This window comes from Diplotaxodon limnothrissa, linkage group LG20, assembly GCF_057381915.1.
Source record: "Diplotaxodon limnothrissa isolate DT_005_m linkage group LG20, D_limnothrissa_male_GT1.1, whole genome shotgun sequence".
In the NCBI taxonomy this organism is placed as follows: domain Eukaryota; kingdom Metazoa; phylum Chordata; class Actinopteri; order Cichliformes; family Cichlidae; genus Diplotaxodon; species Diplotaxodon limnothrissa.
Genome location: NC_140615.1, coordinates 25,522,779 through 25,544,617, shown reverse-complemented (window position 1 = coordinate 25,544,617; position 21,839 = coordinate 25,522,779). Strand labels below are relative to the sequence as shown.

At 40.6% G+C, this 21,839-nt stretch overlaps 1 protein-coding gene across 3 annotated transcripts in view; it reads left to right on the top strand.

Moving 5' to 3' along the window:
* Nucleotides 1-21,839, top strand: part of LOC146611011 (IQ motif and SEC7 domain-containing protein 1-like) — a 98,389-nt gene that overhangs the window by 63,510 nt on the left and 13,040 nt on the right. For 2 of the 3 annotated variants that reach the window (XM_085344376.1, XM_085344378.1), the window contains exon 4: nt 21,419-21,698. In XM_085344376.1, the coding sequence (XP_085200502.1) occupies nt 21,419-21,698 (280 nt within the window). Of the gene's footprint in view, nt 1-20,519; nt 20,958-21,418; nt 21,699-21,839 lie in introns of those variants that run through there. The other variant, XM_085344377.1, reaches the window with a different exon arrangement.

Genomic DNA, 21,839 nt, shown 5'->3' with positions numbered 1-21,839 from the left:
AAAATGCACTAAACAGAAATGCACTGGGGAAAAAAAGTGCGATGTTTCTAGAATGTCTCCCAGTTTCCCTTTTTTTCCTGTACTTTATGTGTGTGATTAAAGGAGGGCCAAAATATGTGTTGCCTCTGTTCTGCTCTTTGTGATCAGTCGGGGACAGCGCGAGCTCCGAGAAGCACAGTCGCTGTCGCTTTCTGTGGCTTTTTTTTTTTTTTTTTTTTTTGGCTGTTGTACTACTTTTGATGACATATTCCTTTGCATCTCTTCACAGCGCCTGCCTGGAGAATAATGAGCATGTGTGCTGTATTAACTTATGTAATGGCAAGCAAGAGGAGGGGTGAGTTTGGGGGGGCAGTGAAGGAGGAGGGGGAAGAGAAGAGTGATGAGCTCATGCTGCTGCACTGCAGCTCTTATAGACACACTCTGCATTTTGTGGGTTTTTTTTTTTTTTTTTTTTTTTTTTAGCCATGTGTTATTGCGCATGCACATATGCATTCGTGCAGGCTTATTTTGTGTGCATCGGGTCGACTGATTCACTTTCAAAAATAAAGCATATGTAGAATGAAAAAGAGCAGATCATAATTTTGTAATTAGAATTTAGCGTTCTGCTGCAGGCTGCCATCCATGCTTTTTATAACTTTATTGAAATATTGCCACTTTTTTATTGATAACTGATGATGAGGGAGAGACAGGAAATGGGGAAGAAAGTAAGGACTGACATTCAGTAAGTGGTTCCGCCAGCTGGTGTTCGAACCTGCAAGTCGGTCCTCAGAAGATTAGTGGTATGCGCTCTCAGCTCGATCATGTGCCTGTGGTTTCATATTTTCATCGCTTAGCTCTGGCAGTGCTTTGCTATGAATGGGAATTGGCATGTGCACACTGTTCTTTACCTGCATCACCGTTGGTCCAGAGAGCTGAAGCTCAGCTGTGAACAAGCTGAGCCTCCTGAGCTCAGGCTGACTATTGGTGCTAATCCACAAACTCTTTTCAGCAACAAAGCAGACTTGCATTATCCAGAGTTAATGCCAGAAATGAGCAAGGTGGGGAAGGGTCAAAGGATGAGAGAGGAGGGGAGGGGAGGGGGGGGTTAAAATGGCACGCCAGTGCATTTGCTCTATAAAACAGAGTGGTTCCTTTGGGGGCTTTTTAGCTCTTCAAGGTTTTCAATGTCATATTATAAGAATACAAATTAGATGTGACACATAACGCTCTCTGTATACTATGTGTTGTTTTCACCAATTAATATTTGATTATATACTTTATTAATCTTATTGCTTGTGTGTGAGCATGATTTGTCGAATTAGCACATGTCCCTGCACGAGAGTGAAATAAGCATGTTGTCATGAGGCTGGGACTGTGACTGGTAAATGGTCATTAAAGTTAAATGTTTATCTTGGTTGGGCTCATTGGTTTGGACTGTTTAAATGGAGGTTATTTTGTTTTCTTATTTCACACACATACACATATCTTCAGCATCTTTTAAAGGTATGGACAGTGGGTTTTTTTTTTTTTTTTTGGTTTTTTTTTTTGTTTGCTTTTTTTTTTCCTGTCAGCCTTAGCTGTTGCCTTGACAACTGGCCTCGGAGATCTGTGCACGTGCACGTAATTGTGATAAATCCTGATTTCAATCTATGAGAAACCATCCACAGAGACCTGTATCATTCAGTGCCCATCATAGTAGGAGTTGTACTATATATATATTTTGGTTTTAATTATTTTGCAACATGAAAGCGCATAGAAACAACTACGAGATGCACGTTGAAGCATTTATCTATAATACCTACCATAACACATTCTAATAATCAACAATGTTATTGCTCTGTAAAAGGAAAACCCTGAAAATGGACAGTTTGAAGCATTTAATACATACAATGATTTGCTTAGCAACTTGTTACGAAAACATTTTTGATCATTATCATTATCAATCTGCTTTTAAATTTAGTTTATTTTTGTTTTTTAAGCTGTCGGTGTTTTACAGTCACGCTAGAAATCATTCATTCTCAATAAACAAGGACCGGTCATGTCAAATAGATCAAACTTTTCTCCTCATGAAGACATGTACATGTCTGCCTGCAGCTTAAATAAGCTCCCTTGGGAGCTGAGTAATTTCCACTCCCTCGGTTTGTGTAGCCTTTGCTCTAAATTCTTTATATATACACTTTTTCCTCTTTTTGTAACATCCTTCCCTCTGCTGTTCTACTTTACATCAACTTTTTTCCTCCCCCGTCTTGATAAAGATGAGTGGGATGCTTTTAATCAGTCATATATCCCTAAGCACAGCATCATTCTATGTACAGTGGACTGTACACCAGCACCATCTGTTGGTAGAAAGACTTCAGGACAGAGAAAAGCCTCAAGGACTAAGAGAATCTCCTGCGACTACTTGATAGAGGTCTTATGTTAATCTCCCTCCCACTGTGTGGATAGTCCGTGGGTTTGGCTGCATTCTCTATGAAGAAAGTGAGAAACGGTCAGAGTTGCCTGCCTGTTAATGGGCGCAGAGTCATACTAGTCGGGCTTTCCGCTGCGAGTAAGTCAAGTGCAGAGAGCTAAGAAATTAAACAATGGGAGATATTACGAGTCATATAAATGAGTGGACCTGAATTCCACTGTGAGTCATCGCAGAAGGGAGAAAAGACAAATTAAGGCAGATGGGGGCTCTTGCTTTGTCTGGAGTCCCACAGCGGCTACTGTAGCCTTATAGCCTGTTTCTCTGGCTTTTCTCCCAGATTGCTGATACTGAGCTTTACTACCAAGGCTTACTTAACTGTTTCATATTATCTGGAAGATTAAAAATATAAAAATAACCTCTTTTTTGTTGATGAAATTGATTTCTGTCCTGATTTGATTTTCTTCTAAATAAAGAAAGCTGAGGTCATTTTTTAAATTTATTTATTTATTTTTTGGCCCCTTTGCGTTTTTCCCCATTGACACACTTTAAGAAAAAAAAAGAGAAATCATATATATATAATTTATTTATTTATATTTTTGATGGAAAAATGCAGGAAACCAAAGCACATGAACCATGGAGAAACGGAGCCTTATCCCTCAATGTGAGATGCTACAGTGTTTCTTATCCCATATAAGGAGGACACATGAAACATGTGACATAATCTGAATAGAATTCTTATTTTTGCATCAGAATTGAAGGCACTCTTAGACGACCTGTTATCTAACTAGAAATGCTCTGGCTGTCTGAGGATGTGTTCTGGTTGAGAGCTCAGATTTACCCTTTGGCAACACCATGTGTCCTAAAGAGAAGAGGGCAAAAAGGAAAAAAAGAGAGAAAAAAAAAAATCAGTGACCTTGTAGAGCTGTAACACGCAGGCTCCACACATGCCCCCACTGATTTACAGACATCAACCCAGCAGCTGAATAAATGACCACAGACCATTGCAGAGGCATATTTGGATGGGAGAGTGAGAAGACAGCTGATGCTAGAGAGAGAGAGGGGCTGACTAAAGGAAGAAAGAAGGGCAGAGATTCAAAGAAACTGAGGCTGTGAGGGACAAAGCTAAGTGAAGCTGATGATTGAGGCAGGGGGGAGGGTGTGCAGTGTGCAGAGAGCCCCCTCTTTTCATTGACGTTTAGGAGAATGTGCTGATTAGTGGAAAGTACATCATTCAGATGGAGGTTCCTAGTCCCCCGTGTATGACTGGAGACTGGGAACAAAAACATGCAGCTTTCCAGTAACCACGGTCACCTTAACTTTCTCTAAAGCAGCAGTTTGTCATCAGAGCCTGGCTCTGGTTTGATACTGTATGGACCAGCCTGGAGACAGATGTGTGGAGGTAGGTGGGCTCTGGTCTGCAGGTGCGTGTGAGTGCGGTATATCTGGATGTGAAGTGCAGGTTCAAGCTGTTTACATATTGTCCAGCTGTCCAGCAGCGTGTCAGGCTGGTTTGCATGCACGATCAATCATGAATTACTAACAAATTTGTTTAAAAAATATTTAAACGATTGAAAATCTATTTGTGAGAATTGTTTGTTTGTTTGCTTTTGGGGGGGGGGTGTATCACGGACGATTGTTCTGTTAAAACAAGCTACTGGTATGTGCAGATATAATATCGGGCTGTATGAAACTGAACTGTAATAATTCATTTATGCAGACATTTAAGCTCTATATGTATGGAGATTATATGAAATAGAGCTGTAGCTGCTGCACTGTAGTTTGGCTGTACTCTAATGCGCTTTACTCTCTTCTTACTTGGTGTCTTATTTACAAAGTGCAAATTCAACCTCTTTAAGATTCGTGATACATTTAAAAAAAAAAAAAAAAAAAAAAAAAGGATTTGCCATCTGTTTGCCATCTTTCTGATTTCCACCTTTTTACCAGTGAAGACTTTTTCTCACCAGGCTGAGTTTCAGCACATTCCTGCTGATTGTCTCCTTCATAAGGCACATCCTGTTGATGTATTTTCAACCTATAGGCGGCTGCCGTTCTGTTTTTTTCCATGTGTTTGCGAGGGGCCTGTGTGCTTTGTCCACTCACACATCTTCTCGTTAGTCCTCTTAACAGAATGGATGCTTTGGTGAGGACATCATTAGAACCTATTAGATGCATTGACCGTGACACTGCGTGTCCCTCCCTCAGTCTTATACAAAACAGAGCTGCACTGTACTCCATGTATGCAGACTTTGCATTTTCCCTACATCGCACGCAACTCAAACCTTCCTCTCAGTCTTCCCTCAGTCCATTTATGTCCCTGCCCTGTGTTTACATGCTTTCACATCACATGTATTGTTATCATTCTGTCCCCTCACAGGATGCCGCTGACTTATTGTATAGCAGATAAAATTCAAAATTCCCTTCTGGGACAATTAGGCATGGTACAGCTGCTATGAATCTCAATGGCTTTTTAGTACACAGAATTTCTTGGTGTTTCATCATCGAATGCACGCTAATTTCAAAAAATGGTGAACTGGCTTTTCTAAAAATGCTATTCATTATTCTTGTCCACATGGGAAACCATTAAAATATGAAAACAAAGCATTTCTTCTTCTTCCTTTTTTAACATGAAGCAGAAATGCATCATGTGGAAGAATTTACCTTATGTTGGCCAGATGTTTATGTACTTGAACAAAAGGTTTAGCCGACAACAATATGACCCGTCACACTCACAGTGGCCCTCCTGTGGAACTCAAAGCATTAAGACTGAGCTGTAAGTGCTCTGCTCCAAACACGTAAACAGATTATAGAAGTATCTCATCCTGTTATCATGGCTGGTTTGAGGATGTTATGTCCCTCCCTCTGGAATGGCTCCTCTCAGCTGTTACTGCAGGATTGTTGTAGTAGGCTGAACAGTTTACTCAAAGTTTAAGTGAGGGGGTTGACCTTATTTTACACAGTGGATTTGTTGAACAGCAGGAATGACAAAGTACACCGAAAGCTGACATTGACAGTTCCCTTCAGTATAATGAAAGCCGTCACAGTGTCTGCATTTCTGTGTAGTTACCTAAACTGTGCTCAAAGTTTCAACAAAGCACTTTATCCTTGAAGTCTACCAAATGAATCTGAATCAACAGTCACTCCAGTTACTGGAATTGTAGAAAATTATCAAATTTAATACACCAACATGACCTAACTTGTCATAAAAGCTTCTGTATGATGTGTTTTATTACCCTGAGTGTGACATAGACACGTGACTCCAGACCTGGAAATAAGTTTGTCAGTTTTACACGTGCAAAATTCTGTCTGCTTCTCTTTGCTGTAGCCTAAATATTCATTTTTTTCCCATATATTGGCCAAAGTTCTGCCAGGCCAGTATTTTTTATTATTATTATTATTTTTTTTTAATTAAAAAAAAAAAAAGGGAAATGAACTCCACCAAAAGAGAAAACATTCTCCTCTGGACCATGTTGATTTTTATGTCAATCACAGATCCATGTGGGTGTGAGAATTACTTTCCACTGATACAGCCTCCTGCTTGTTATTGACCCTGGAGGCTATAAGGAAGTTCAGCTGATTAAAATTTGTCTGACAGAATTAGTCTGTTCTTTATTCAATAAAAAGAACACCAAACCAGCATGTCGAGACACTTCAGTCTTCTAGTTACACCCTTGAGTTCTCAAGGAAAAAAAGAAGGATTCCAAAAAGAACTTGAAATAGAGAAACATCCTTTCTGCCTTCTTATATTTCTACCCCCGTGTACAAACCTGTTTATCTTGGAAACATGCATCATGGAAAAAAGAATGACTCAAGGTTAAAAAAACAAAACAAAAACATCTGGTATCTTTATTTCTAATGCTGACGAGCTGACGTGTCTTGACATTATTGTCATATTTGATAAAAAGAGCCAACTCCATTAAACGTTAGCGTTTTGTCCTGTGGGCTCAGAAAACCAACCAGGGGCTTCTAATAAGTAATCGACGGGTTACAGATCGATGTATCCTGAAGCCTATAGAGACATATTTTGAGCCCATAAGACTGAAAGCTTTATGGACTAAAAATCCAGCCTCCAAGGACAGGTAGCAGACAAATTTACAATTTTGTTTTAAAATAAACCTTTTCCAAGCATTGTGGTCATGCACGACACGGCTGGCTGTCTCTTCTGTATCTTACTCCTAAAGGACTGGTTGTTATTGACTTCCAATGTGAGTTTGTAGCTGTCAAATATGCTTTGATTGTGTGCAAATTAAATGGAACCCAAACACCATTAACCACTGTCAGTGTCAGGTAGTTTGTCACTGAGATGGCAAATTTAATCCATAGCTTGCGCCCATGTGTGACCTCCTTTTCTTGTAAAATGCTTTGGCACCATCTCAAGCGGAGGTTACAGGAGGCATTTAGAGAAATGAAACAATAAACACGGTGCTGCATAACTGCTCCTCTCAAAAAATCTCTATCGCTCTGTAAAAGCCGGGCCTCGTGTCCCAGCCAGACTGCCTGAATGGAGTATATGTAGAAGCATAAGATCTGCTGACATGCACCCACCGGGTCTTGTGGAAATGTGGTATGAATGGAACTTGCACATTCAGGATATCTTGTTCCACTGTGGAATATGTCAACATGAATCCATTTCTCAGCACTCTCGTGACCTGCACAAAAGGTTTTCTCAGCTTCCTTTTTACGTTTGTGAGGAAAAGGAACGTAGATCGAGGATGCGTTATCTCTGCGCTCTTGTTCTGTGATTGATTGCTTCCTGGTTGTCTGTGGCTCTGGGGGGGTGAAAAAAAGAATCATGGCCACTTAGTCATTTTTCAACTTTTATAACTTTTGAACCTTAGGCTCATTGTCAAGAGGGTTATGAAAACTTTGACATGTGTGTCTCTACGAATCTATAAAGAGGACAGGTGGGGATCATGAATTATTTCTTTTTTAATTCTGCTCCCATTGTTGAGGTGCTTTCAGCTGTGGCTTTTAATTAATATTTAAATACGACTGATTAAGTTTTCATTACGGCAGGGAAAAGCTCTCATAACATGTAAACCAATCTTGAGTTTTCTCATGTTAATTCTGTGGCTGATTTGGTGTTTCTGCTTAGATGTGCAAAGTTTTTGAAAAAAGGGGAAAAAGGAAAAAGTTAACAGTCAGGATTTCCTTTGACAGCTGGGATCCTGATACAGCAATCCTTTCAGTACTGCTCAAACCTCCTGCCTCTTAGAGACTAAAACGATCAATGCAAGACGTTTGCACTCAGTGAACTTGTACTAGCAAATACATTTAGATATTTTTCCCCAGGGCATTAACAAATATTTCTTGTTGTTTGATCTGTTTATTTTATTTTATTTTATTATTATTTTTTTTTTTATTGTTTTGCTTAATTTCTCTTGTCAGTGCTGTGGTTAGGTTGATTAGAATGGAGCTAAGCTTGAAAGTGCATTAATCTTTCGAGTAAGAGCTCCTCTGTGGCATGACTTGATTGAAGCTTATTCACAGTATTTGCACACTAGATACAGTGTAGATACTCTTAGCTGCCTTCATTTCCCCACATCTGTATTCAGTTCTCCGGTTTTCTTTTTTTCTCCTGAAATAACATTGGGTTTCTTGAATGATTCCTTCCCTGTCAGCCTAATGAGGGGCATTAAAATGAAATACATTTTACGCTTTCACTTCCAAGTGGAGCAGAATCTGAAAGGCGTAAAGAAGCAGACATGAGAGAAGCCGCCTTTACATGATGTGCCAATGCAAACAATGGCTTGTGCCAGTGTATATGGCTGAGTGGGAAGGAGCTCCTCAGGGCACCTCGAGGCTTAGTCGTAGTGTTTATGCTGTGGGCTTCGGGTGCCATGGAGGCGCAGTTTGCTTTGCTTTTGTGAAGGGCAGCAAAGCATGGCAAGAAACTGGAGTCTTGACTGGGGAGTTCAGGGCTGTTGGAAAACAAAGTGAGGCAAGCTCTGGTAAAGCTATTAGACAGCTGTGCGCGGAGAGGTGAATTTTTTGTGGAATGTAAGCAGTCTGAGTTTTATAGGAATGCAGAGATTTCAATCTGCATCTCCTCACTGTATCTGTATCTCTTCAATCTCAATCATCTTCTGCATAAAATAAGCAACTTATGTAGACGATTTTAAATAAACAGTTTTTCTTTATTGATGCTGAATCGTACATTTGAAAAGAGACTCTGATTCAAAACCTTCCATGCAATTAGCATGTGTCTTCACTAGACACTTAATTATACTACAATCACCTCTAAGCCACAACATCATTTCTTGCTTGACTGCTAATGAAATCTTGTGAGAGATTGGAATGATTGAGCAACACAACGTGTTCAAGATCATCAGCTATTTAATCAGATCTCTGTTGCTGTCGGCAATGAATGGAATCTGATTGAAACAGCAATTATTATCATTGTAAGCCTTGAAGTCAATTTACCCAGTTCAATGATGTGACTTAGCTCATGGCTCCAAAATGATTGCACTGAGAGATACACATGTATGCTCAAAAGTGCATGCACAAGTAGTTATTTTAGGAACACGTTTGGTTTATGTCAAATGATGGATTATATTATATATATATATTTATCTATTTAAAAAAAAAATCTAAGATAATATTGATAGATGGCTCCACAGAATCATTTCTGGAATCTGTGTAGCACCAGGACGTGATTTTGATAGTGTTTGGCAATAAATCAGGAGTCTGTTTGAAGACTGATTGGCCAGCATGGTGCTGTTAGAAAGATGGATGTTTTAGGAAGGTTGGAAACGATATTAGAAATATTTTCTGATATTTGTTGAAGATGTTTAGCCAATCAGTTAAGCCTAAGTTGCTTACACTGTACTGGACAACTTTATACATTCTTAAAATGTGATTCAAAGAAAGGGAAAAAGCTTTGAATATATTTAAGTCTATATAAGATATAGGTTACATATATAAGACATCTTCGCTGTGGGGTCTTGCAGCATGCCACAAACTCATCTTTCCTGACCTGTAATGCATTTAAACCGCAGACTGTGTGACTTGAGACAGGTGGGGACTCTGCTGCTGCCTCAAATAGATTATTGCACAAACCCCTCCCCACCCGAAAAACCTGGTTCGTTACATCCCGGTGCCTTTGAATAACCCACCACCCTCCTGATATGCAGCTGTGACAAACATGTCTGACCCCAGTTGTCCTGACTAACATCATCAACCGCATATCTGCCCCCAGACCTAATGTGCATCTTTAAGGGAACATATAGTATCATATATATATATATATATATATATATATATATATATATACACACACACACACACACACACACACACACACACAAAATGTAATTACAAGGAGGTATTTCTGTAGTCTATTGATACTAGATAGTGGAAAAGGGGTGGGATTAAATAAGCTTATGCTTCTTCCTGCTCCTTTTTGAACATGGACGTTATTTGGAGTTGTGGTTGCTCGTTTTCCTTTTGTTTGCTTTGTTCATTTGTCTCTTTTAATTCTATTTTTTTTTTTTTTATACTTTTTCAACATGTTCAAAATAAAGATTCAATCAATCAATCAATCTAACCAGTGGGTGGCGATGTCACTCTGAGAGCCCATTGTGGACTGGGTCCAATCATTGCAAAGCCTCTGTCGGGTCTGTTTTATTGTTCTGGTGGCAGTGCTGTGCTCCTGCGGTCATCACGACCGCCATGAGTATTTATACCCGCTGTGGCTTATGTCACATTTACAGTCATGGCTGCTCTGAGTACCACTCTGTTTTCCAGTTGACCTCAAGATTTCACGGTGTCACTAAAAAACGCTGCACATCAATGCACTACAAAGAAACAGATAATGAGATGATATCAGCAGGGCATTCAATGGCCATTCTCCTGATGTGTATTCTTTCTCTTGTTCTTCAAAGCTTTGTCTCACTCGGAGTGTTTACCAGAGCGTGTCACCTCACATGGGTCTATTTTTAGCAGGGGAGAACTGTGCTGTAGTATGTGTCCCTGATGGGTGGAGCTAACGTTAAGAGCTTTGGAGAAATACAGTATCTGGTAATGGAGTGAGCTGAAAGGGGAAATATTGTTACTGGACAAAGGGGGCCTGCTTCTAATAATGGTTACAGCACAAAAGACACCACCTCTATTTATATTTTAACTGAGAGGGAGAGGGCATCTTCAAGCAGACAAGATTATTTTGAAGTGATGTGTTAGTGTAGTTCTTTTTTCTTTTCTTTTTTTTTGCGATTTTATTCTAGTGCAGACACAAAAAAGAGTACAAAAGCATGTGGCTGGTTTTATATAGTAAAGATTTGTTTTGGTTATCAGTGTCGTCTTGTGACCTGTGCCCGACTGCTGATCACAAGTTTCCTCCATTCATATTTCAAAGCTAGAGACTCCACCTGACCTGCATGTCTTTAAAATGTAAGAAGAAACCAGAGGACACCCACACAAACACAAAGAGACCAAAGAAAAACTCTAACCAAGAAGAAGTAAACCTTAGACCTTCTTTCCTTGTACGAGCAGGCCCAAAGTCATTAAATTGTTCTCAGCATGCTGGCACATTTGTAATTTAGATCAGTGCATTTTTGGAAAAAGCCACTGTTGAAATATTTTTTTTGAAACCACTATCATCTTTGCCCACATGTGATGCTATAGGCAGGAGCGTAGCATAAAACTGCATGCAGCACAAATGGATCCTAAACTTCTGGCTCATGCTTTAAAAATTACCTGCCTGCACTGCTTCATTTTTTACATATTTAAACTCGTGCATTCATTCAGTTGTTCGTGGATTAAGGCTAAGCAATCTGTTGGAGCATTTATTTGGCTGTGCATCGTGACCTCCTAGCTAACTGTTCCTCCCTGCATCCATCCTTAATGATAATCTAAGGTAAAGTGGTATGAATATTCTCATGTAAATAAACAAGGAAGTGAATATTTTTGAAAAATGTCCCACTAAAGATTCGAAGAATAATGAAGCAAGCCTGCTTTTTCACCAGGATTTTGTTTACTCTTGCTACTGGTCAGCCTGTCGCCAGACAATTTTCAGTAAGAGTTCAAAAGAATCTCACAATGTACTTATAGTTAGAGGAAAGGATATGGTAAATTAAAAAGTCATCTCTCCCAAAACCTTCAGTTTTTGTTTGCATCTGGATGCATTACTGCAACAATATGCAAACAGGGAAAAAGAAAAGCCTCACAGACATCACTTGCCACTGATGATCTTTGATCATTCCCATAGGATCCCACAGGCAACACATCTGCTCCAGCTTTGCTGCCAGGATGTGATGAACAGATTCTGCATATCCTTTAATTACTTCTATTTCAGCTCTATTTAAACATCTGCTGCCAGTCCCTCCTTATGCACAGAAATTCTTTGTTCCTGAGAATTTACAGAGGAATGATGTGTTTTTTGTTTTGTTTTTTTTTGTTTTTTTGCCCCCTATACAAAGTTCTCTGTGTTCACAAAACTATCCCAGCCCACTACATCTCATTTAGTATGCTGTTGTATCAAACTATGACATCAGCCTGTTCTAATTGTTTCCAGACCAGGCGAAGGCTGAGTTTTCATTTTATTTTCCGTTTCTTAGCGCAGGTCTCAGTCGCTCAGCATCCAGCAAAAGCAGATAATGAGTAACGATGCATGATGTCATGTAGACAGAGCACCGTCTGCCAAACTTGTGACCAAGTTTCCAGGAAGATATCACTTTCCCCCCCTGTCGTTTCTTTTGCTTTCTTTTCTTCTGCTCTGCCTTTTTTCATTCTCTTTGCAGTTGGAAAGTCCGTGTTTTTTCTTTGCCTGATACTCAGGTACTACATCTGTGGGAAGCATTTGATAAAGCTGTAGGTATGTTGACCGCTTGGGGCCTGTTGGGACTGGTCCCCTGTTTTCTGTAGTTAGCTTTCCTTTTACTCTGAGACAAGAAAGGGAAGGAAAAGAAGGGAGGGTTTGGATTTGGAGGAGAGTGATAGAGTAGGAGCTGAAATGCAGAGAGACCATATGTATTGAGTTGGAGAAATACAGTTTTATGAGCGGAGAGTGGGCCTCTGCTTGGAATTCTCAATGACATCATTTTGGAGTAAAGCGTTGTGCAGCCAGGGCTCGGGAGATGGAGTGGGCCTTCACCAGACGGGACGACTAGACTGGGTTATAACACTAGAGGAGGAGAGAGACGTGGAGGCAGGCAGACAGGGAACATTACACAGGACAGCTAGGTTTGTGAAAACTTTTACAGCCCAGTTTTACCTGGAATACCTCTAATTAGATCATTTCAGCATAACCCTCCTTGATGCCTAAACTGACGTTACCCCTGTGCCCCATGATGAAACAGTCATAATATACTTGAGGTTGATACGCATCGTGCGCTCGCCTTCAAAATGAGACCACAATATTACTTCATATCGCAGTCAAAAACAAATAAACTCTAGTTAGCGGCTCCCTGTGGTCCACTGTGGGGGGAAGAGAAAACAAAGCATCTGCTGGGGCAAATATCTAAAATCATGCACATATTTCCAAACTAAATGCCTGCATCTGTGTTTGTGTCTTGGGTGAAGTGTGACAAAATGATTCAGTAATGAGGATGTCAGATTTATTACAGGGAGGTCTTAAATTGCTTTTGTTCCCATTTTTGTTTATGGTGTGTTTGCGTGATAGGTGAGTTCTGTAAGTTGAGTCAACTATCTTGCAGCTCCATAAGGCATTAGCAGCTGTAGCCGCCACAGTACGGGTCAAGGTCTCAAACTGAAATAGACCAGTTGGCCGGTTACTGTCTGTCTGCTTGCCTTTCTACACATACTCATTGTAACTGAGTCACACGTTGCAAGTAAGTCTCCCCTGCTGTGATCCATGACACATGTTGAGATGCACTTGCTTTTTCTCCTTAAGTAACCCTTTCTTATGCTTTTGTCTCTCATTCTGCATCTTTCATTTGAAGCCTCAGATGAAAACAGTTCGGACAAGGTGATCATTTTAGGGGTTCGAGTCTGTAATTAGAAGAATTCAGGATCCCTCTCTTTTACAGACTGGTGTGGACGCCTCTGTGGATGATTGGTGTCCCTGTAAACTGGCTCCATGTGGGAGTCATTCTCCTCCGTTTCCTGTGCCTGTTGTCATTAGATAGAAAATACCTTTGGCTTGGGGGCAGTTTACTCCAACCCCCTTTTCTCAGAGGGGTGATTAGTCTCTGCCCTGTCTCAACAACACTGTGAAGTCCAGAGACAAGACACCATCACAGTTTGTGTGTTTGGGGCTTGGTGAGGTTTGCGCTGATGGTGCAGTACGAGGGGAATTTCATGCAGTGTGTAACACTATCCATGAAGAAGTGTTTGTTTCAAGGCGAGTGAAAATTGAAGACATACACAATACAAGCTGTGTATCTTTATCTGTTGTGATTTTCTGCAGCGAAAGACACCGAATCTGTAGCCCTTTTCTTAGTGCACATCTTAACAGTCACTGCTCAGCCTTGAAAGGCTCTATTAATAGAGGCGCTCTCTTTTATTTGCAGTCGCTACCAAGTCAGTCCTTTTCCTTTTGTGTAAAAAGAGCTAACAAAAGATCCTGACATTCAAACACTCCAAACCCTGTTTCCTTCAACCACTCTCTTTTTTTTTCTCCTCATACTTTATTGTTTACCCATTTCTCTCTGTTCCATCTCACTCCTATTTTTCTACTATACCTATATGCACTTAACTCAGCTGCCACTCTCTTACCCTCCCTCCTGGCTTTTTTTTTTTTTTTTTTAGTGCATTGGTTTATCTTTTATTCCCAGCTGTCACTCTCTGTCTCTCCTTTTCATGTCTTTACACTTTGATAGCGTGCCTGAAAAACATGACTTTCTTTTCCACGTCGCCTCCTCTCTGGTCATGTGTGTCCCTTTCTTGCATGATAAGTGTTTCATCTCCATCTCTCTCTCTTCCTGCCCAGCTACAAAGCCTCCACACTTTCACACCCCCTTCCCAGCACCCCGCCCTCTTCCATACCGCTCGGGCCCTGGCAGAAACTCACACTCCCCTGTCTCATAGCCTCCACCCCCCTTATACTCCTACCAGCCCCGCGCACTGACGACAGAGAGGAAGAAAGAGAAAAAGAAAGGGCTCCATTTGACTGTCAAAGATTGCAGACTGCCACTTAGTACTGACCATGCACGCCTACCATCTATAGGAAACTGCTATCACAAGGCAACGAAATGAAAACGTCTGTAAGTGGCAGAGATCTACAAGCTGTAGCAGATGGCAGTTTTGAGTTGTGTCTGTCTTTTAGAGGAGCCTTTTAGGGAGCACTGGGGACTGGTGGGAGATCTGCTAATGTTTGGAGTACATCTTCTTACAAGTGCTGGCCAGCATGTGGTGTTTGCAGTGTAATTCAGAGAAGACCCAGTCACTGCTGGAGCTGGAGCTGAATAGCTGGTAAGAGTAATAGGAGAGTGTACACTGTGCTTGATTTAATGTGTGAGTGTGTGTGTTGTCATTGAATGAGGATACACCTGGCTGCTAACCCTCATAAGCCTGTGTTTAATAAACACTGGAGAGGAAGAGAGCTGCTATGAGTTTGAATCATTCACCGTGTTCCAGGACTCCATTTATGATTTCACACGATCCTCTTATAATGACGGCAGTAATGTAAAGCTTTGCACTTTAAATGACTGACTTTTAAAGTGTTGTCTGCATTTCCAGCTCTGACTCCATTCTAATTAAAAACAGATCATGCCCTCTCTGTGCGTCATTGTATGCCTGTGCTATCATAATATGTTTAGTCTTACTGTACAGAATCCATCTGAGTTGGATTGTTCCCCCTCCGCTCCGTTGAAGGGCATTCCTGTGGTGTGTCGTGGCCCTCCCACTTACTTGGCCACGGCTGTGTGCTCTTTCATAGCTCTGTCTTCAAGGGCAGGTGCTGAGCGTAGTGCTGGAGGACAGCTTAATGATTCATCACTGAAAGATAATGACAGTGGCTCAGTTGTTGTTGTTTTTGTTGTTGCTGAATCTTGACATGAGGGGGGAGGATGGATGATCAGACAGAACCAGGACTGTTAGTTACTGCGTGAGAGTAATATTGACTTTAGATTTCCTTAAGCAACAAGTCATTCAGTGGCATGTACAAACAATCAAATTACTCATCATACTGGCAGTGGCGTATGTTTCAGTTTGCTACTGTATACTTTTTTTTCATTATTGTGTGGACATTAAGTGGCACCTGATGAATGATTGCATACCTGTAATCAGCAAGCTTGATGCAAATAGAGAGGAACTTGAAGATTGTCCTCCACCAAGGCAATACCCAATTCAGCTTAGTTATCAAAAGGCTCTGCCTCAGCTCTCTCCTTGGCAGAGAAATGAAAAGCTGCTTTTCCGGTATTAATAGGAATTTTACTGTTGCTAATTATCCTCAATTGGCTATGGTTGTAGTTTTCAAAACAAAGGAAAAATGTGCTTGTTTTCTCGGGTATAGCTATTTAATACCCTTGGTTCTGATAACATTAGATGCCAAATGGCAGTCTGAAATATATAAAGACAGTCAGATCCTAAAACTCTCATTCTGAATGATACAACTTACAGTAGTTGACAGCCACGAGGCTTATGAGACTCCAGTTGACTATATACTGTCTGCTGCAAACTGTCAGGAGCATTACTGTCAGTCTGCTGGCCAGAGCAGCGTTCCAGCTCGTAGCTTTGTCCAACTGTAAATTCCCAACTTGCGTGTGTGTGTGTGTGTGTGTGTGTTTAGAGCAGCTAAAAAAGTAATTCATTAGTCCAATTATTGGTACTGAAATGACATATAGTGTTTTCTGGCAATTCGAGCTTTTAATGCTGGGCTTCATCATTATGCCTCTGTGTGATCTGCGAGACCTTTTACCTGAAAAGTTTATTCCATCACATCTGTGTGCAGTGAGATCTGGTGTGTGCATCTGTATTTATGAGCTCTCTGAGTTGCTTTCAAAAGAGGGAAAAACATCTGCTTTTGTTGTGCTTGGAGCGCATGCTGTCACTGCATGTGGGGTGTGCGGTGCGGTATGGAAGCGCTGTTTCGTTTTATTAGAAGGGTCACTTCACAGCCTCTGTTCAGATACACACATAAAGAAATATATTTCTATAAATGGTAAGGTCCTACAAAGAAGCTACAGAAGAAAAGTAACTTTTTTTAAATCAGATTTGACCTTCCTCTGTAACTTTACAGGTACTGTCATTTAATATATAACAATGTCTAGATTGTTCCCCAGCAACAATGTTTTCAAACATACATGAGTCTTTTCTCTGCACATGCTAACACTTTAAGAAACTCCCCCATGAGCTTGCTTGGTTTCAATGAAATCTCACTACATTACTTACATGTTTTTAAAGTTGGAAAAATGGCAAAAGTGAGGCCTTGAATGCAATGCTAGTAGAAATATTTTTTCTATGTGTGTATCGCTTTAGTGTTTACAACTGAGTTATGTTTTAGAGTGGTAAACTTCTCTGTGACGTTGCTTGGAAGTTGCGCTAGTTACACACTGCAGCAGTCTCTTCCTTTCTAACTCCAGCCTGTACTTCATTAGCCTTCTGCTATTCCCAGAACTCCTGTAGATGTGACTCCTCTTTTCCGGGATGGAGGAATGTTTCTCCCTCAGGTCCGACTGATGGTACGGGTTGAGGCCTGGGCAGGGGCCTCGGCCTGTTTGTTCAGGATGTGTTTGGAGGAAAGAGAGATTGTCGATTCTCCCCCCACCACCCCTCCAAATCCCTGGATCCTGTGGCTGAAAATCACTGCCAGCCGTGCTGACATGCTTATCCATGCCTACATCAGAGCTCATGGAGGGGGGGCTCCTGGTGGATAAAGAGCCAGACGGAGGGACAGTCGGGGCTAATATTGTGAGATCATATTTCAAGGCTTGTACAGTCACTATCAGGAAGTGGTGTGGCATGACATCACTGCTTCCCCCACCACTCAACATTGGGTTCCACAATGCTCACATATTAAAGTCCAAAACATGTATAAAACATTCATTTCAAAGTCATTTGAAGCCACTTGTGTCCACCGAATAATTAATATCTGACTCTGTAATAGTTCTCCCGCTCTTTTTCCCTTTTCCACCAGCCATTTAAGCTTAAAATATCAGTGCAGATCTTAAAATGATGCACTCTCTTCTTATTCCCAGCTTTTTCCCTCCATCACTGGCAGCTGACCTCGCTCTGTAGAGTTTTCACTGACTGCACAGCAGTACTTATTCTCTCTCTCTTTCTTCCATTTGCTTTCACTCAAACACTCTTTGGATGCTAGGCTGGTAAAAAGCAGAGTAGTTATTAACAAAATGTAGTAAAGAAGCTGGCTCACAGGTCTCACCCGGGGAAAATTATTACAGTTAGAGTTTTAACTTTTGCCTTAATATGTTTTTAAATTAATATAATTATTATTTTTCTTTTTAGATGTGCACTGCTGTAATTATTAACGGTGGCATGCATTTTGTGTTTTCAATGATTTCAATTAAACTCAATTCATTTTACCATCTTATTAGCATAAATTGAAATTTATTTTGGTTCATAAATAATTACAGAAGCAATTAAGCAAAACAATGAAAAGGCAATTATTCCCAACAAATTGGTACAAAAGAAAAAAATATTTAAACTGCATTACATAATGATAGCAATACTTTAGTCATCCTAAGAGCTCTGTCAGGTTACCGTTAGCAGGTAAATACTGAGATTAACATTCTAACATTTTCACATTAACAGTGCTAAGCTTAAATAACATCTACGGGGTCTAATGAAGCAGATAAGACACGCAAAGTTGACCTGATAATGGTGCTAGATGAAAATTAGGAGGATCAGTAAAGTCATTAAACTCACTGTGTGTACAAAATGTCATTGCAAGCAACGCAAAAATTAAAATGAGTTGAGCCACCGACCCAAAAATGGACATTGGTGCTGGTTTGGCTAAAAATGTTTGTAGACTTTGATTACAAACCATCATTTTGGTATTAAAAGAAAAATGAAGCCAAATGAACTAACAAAGTCTATGTCAGAGAAATGTCACATTTGTTAAATGCCCACTCCTCCTGACTAATGTCCAAATCCCTTGTGTCATCATAACGTTAATTCTTCATTTATCTCAAATGAAGAAATAAAAAAACAATGACTGCCACCTGCAAGCACACAGTGACAGCACACACAGTGTAATTTTTAACTCCAGGGATGACAGCTTTGACAGATGGTTGGGAACTTTTATCCCAGCTGTGATTATGCAATGAAGTATGATCTTGAATGTGTTTTGCTAGGTACTAGCGTTGTTCCAGCTATGTAAAGGGCAAGTCTGGCTCTGTTGCTGTGCACTGGTCCATACTAAAACACTATGTGTATTTTCTACCCTGAGGGGAGTTGGTAAGCATTTACTTAGCTTGACGTTTCACTGTCTGACTGTGGGTTTGGCTGACCTTGAATGGCTCACCTCCACTCCCTCATAAGTTTACTGGCCATTTTACTAGATACATCTTGCTAATACTTGTTTGAAGCTCCTTTTGCCTTCAGAAATGCCTTAAATATTTGTGCCACAGATACAGCGAAGTGCTGGAGACACCCTCAGAGATTTTGGTCCTTATTGACGTGTTAACACCACACAGTTGCTGCAGAATTGTGAGCTGCAAAACCATGAAGTGGATCTCCTGTTCCACCACATCTCAAATGTGCTCTATTGGTTTAAGATTTAGTGACGATGGAGGCCATTTGAGTACAGTAAACTCATTGTTATGTTTAAGAAACCAGCTTGAGATGATTTGAGCTTTGTGACGTGACACATTAAGCAGCCATCAAAGATGGGTACACTGTGGTCATAAAGGGATGGGCGTGATCAGCCCATTAGTTTGGTAAGCTGTGGTGATTTAACAATGCTCAGTTAAGAAATATCCCCTGTGAAATACCAGTGTGAACCATTGATACAAGAAAGAATGGATCCATGCTTTCATGGTGTTAACACCCCTACCGTCTGAATGACCCTCAAACCAGGCACAATTTTTCCACCCATCTCTTTTCTACTTTTGGTGAGGTCATGCAAATTGTAACCTCAGTCTCCTGACAGGAGAGTTGGCTGACAAGAGTAATACCAGTGTGGTCATCTGGTGCTGTAGCCCATCTGCTTCAAGGTTTGTTGTCTAAGTTGTTCAGAGATGCTCTTCTACGTAACTTGGTTGTAATAAGTAAAAATTTTAGTTACTTTCCCCCTCCTGTCAGCTTGAAGCAGTCTGACCCTTGCTGGATAGTTTTTCATTTTCAGTTCTCTGTAAATCATAAAGATGGTTGAAAATCCCGGTAGATCAACATTTTATGAAATACTCAGACCAGCCTGTTCGGCACCAACAACCATCCCACGTTCAAAGTCACTTAAATCCCCTTTCTTCCTCATTGTGATACTTAGTTTGAAATTCAAGAGGTTATCTTGGCAGTGTCTGCATGCCTAAACATATTAAGTTGCTTCTACATGATTGGCTGATTAGACATTTTTGAATGGGTGTAGTTATGAAAGTGTTCTATGAGTGTGTTCTTTCCACTTGCATCCAAATGCCATCTTAGTTTGTGGAATTAGGCTGAGTATTTTCGGGATTGTGCTTTTCCTAAAAATTATTAATGATGGTTTGGCAGCCAAGTGCAATCTGTTTTAATATTTCACTCTAAAATCTTTAGTTGAAAAGCAGTAGTGCTTTTTTGGAGGGGGGCATTATTCTCCAAAGCATTTGTGTTGATCTGAAAACTAAGCTGCCTGAAGCCTTTGCAAACATCCATGACTCATATGTTAATCACTAATAATGACTTGCCTTAAGCCTTGCAAGTGTAGTTATTGCAATTTTGAAAACATTTTCAATTTCTGTTGCACTTTCTCTGTTAATCACAAATCTAGGGACATCAAAAGACATGCTGTGGGTTGTAAATCCAGTTCAAATTTCCTAAATGACAAGTATAAACTCAGCTGAGGCAGATATTACATCTGAGCCTCGCTGTCTTTTATTAACCATAAAATCCTCGTGCTGAGCGGGGTTACTCGGAAGTCACAAAAAGAGTTTACACTTATATTACAGTACATTTGCCATCTGAACTCCTGAACCAAATTCAGTTCCACTTTTTCGCTTGTGCTCTTTGCTGTGTTTGACAGGCTGTTGCCGAATGTTGATTTCAGGCAGTCCAATAAAGGAAGTAGATGTGTACGCTGCATGGGTGTGTCAAGTCACAGTTCAAACACATTAGGCTGACAGTGAACTGTGCATTAATCGTATCAGAGGAGAAGGGAAGAAATGTTAGTTGGTGTGATGATAGTTACAGAGTGGGTCGGCACCTCTGAAAGGCATTTCTGTTTTTTGACTGAGGGATCACTGAAGTTATATTTACTCACTCTTCTCCAAACTGGACTTTGTAACGAGAATTGGAACAGAGTGTCGTCGCTACTGCGAATATGATGTAATTCTCCTGGGCCACTGATTGGCCCCTGAGCTGACATAAACCTGGATTTCCTGGAGGATTCTGTGTACTCTGGACTTCATTTGACAGAAAGAATGGTGGACAAGATATGGAGGAAGAGTTGGCATTTTATTGAAAATAGACGGTCTCTTCGTAAGAGGCAGACCTCTAGTGTGGTAGAATGTAAGAGTGAGTGAGTAATCGCTTGTTTTTTGTTCCTTTCTCAGTATTTGTAAAGGAAGCAATTGCACAAGGACTGTGTTACTGCAAATGTATTTTATTTTAGGAGCGGTTATGTGTCTTTTGTGTCTCCTAAATGTGGTACAGCAAAAACTATGACACACTAGTAATTTCTTCTGCGAAATCTATTAGCATCAGACAGCTTTGAATTTAATTAAGTGTGGTTTATGCAGTATGTCAGGATCGCATGCCCCAGAAAAGGCTATATTCATTCACACCCATGCTATTGTGCAATACCATATTTCTAATACCATACTTAATTGTATATAATGGATATTTAACTTAAGCTACTCTTTGTTAAGGCATTTTGGGATTGAACTAACCTGATAATATTTAAATCCAGTACTGCCTCAGAGATTTTTCTTTCCTTCTACCGTCTCTAATCATCCATCCATCTCTTTCCTATGTTTGTAGTGTGGAAGGGGATGCACGGCCCAGTGATAGTGGCCCTTCCTTGGATGGGGGAGCCAGCTATGGCCAGGGTCCCGTGACCCACGGCTCAGCCATCAGCCCCGACCGATTTGACAGCCCACTTTACAGCCACGGGGTCCAGCCTGGGCCTCAGAGGCCCCGACGACCCAAGCTCCAGCACTCACAGTCCATCCTCCGTAAGCAGGCTGAGGAGGAGGCCATCAAGCGGTCCCGATCGCTCTCTGAGAGCTATGAGCTCTCTGCTGACCTCCAGGATAAACAGGTAAAAGACTGTTTTTGACAGAAATTCAAAGAGTCACATGATATCTGTTTTTAAAAAATCATATATTTTGAATCTTTTCTTGTCAGAAAGCTAGCTGTGTAAAGAACACTTTGTTAGCTTCTAACAGGACATCCACGATGA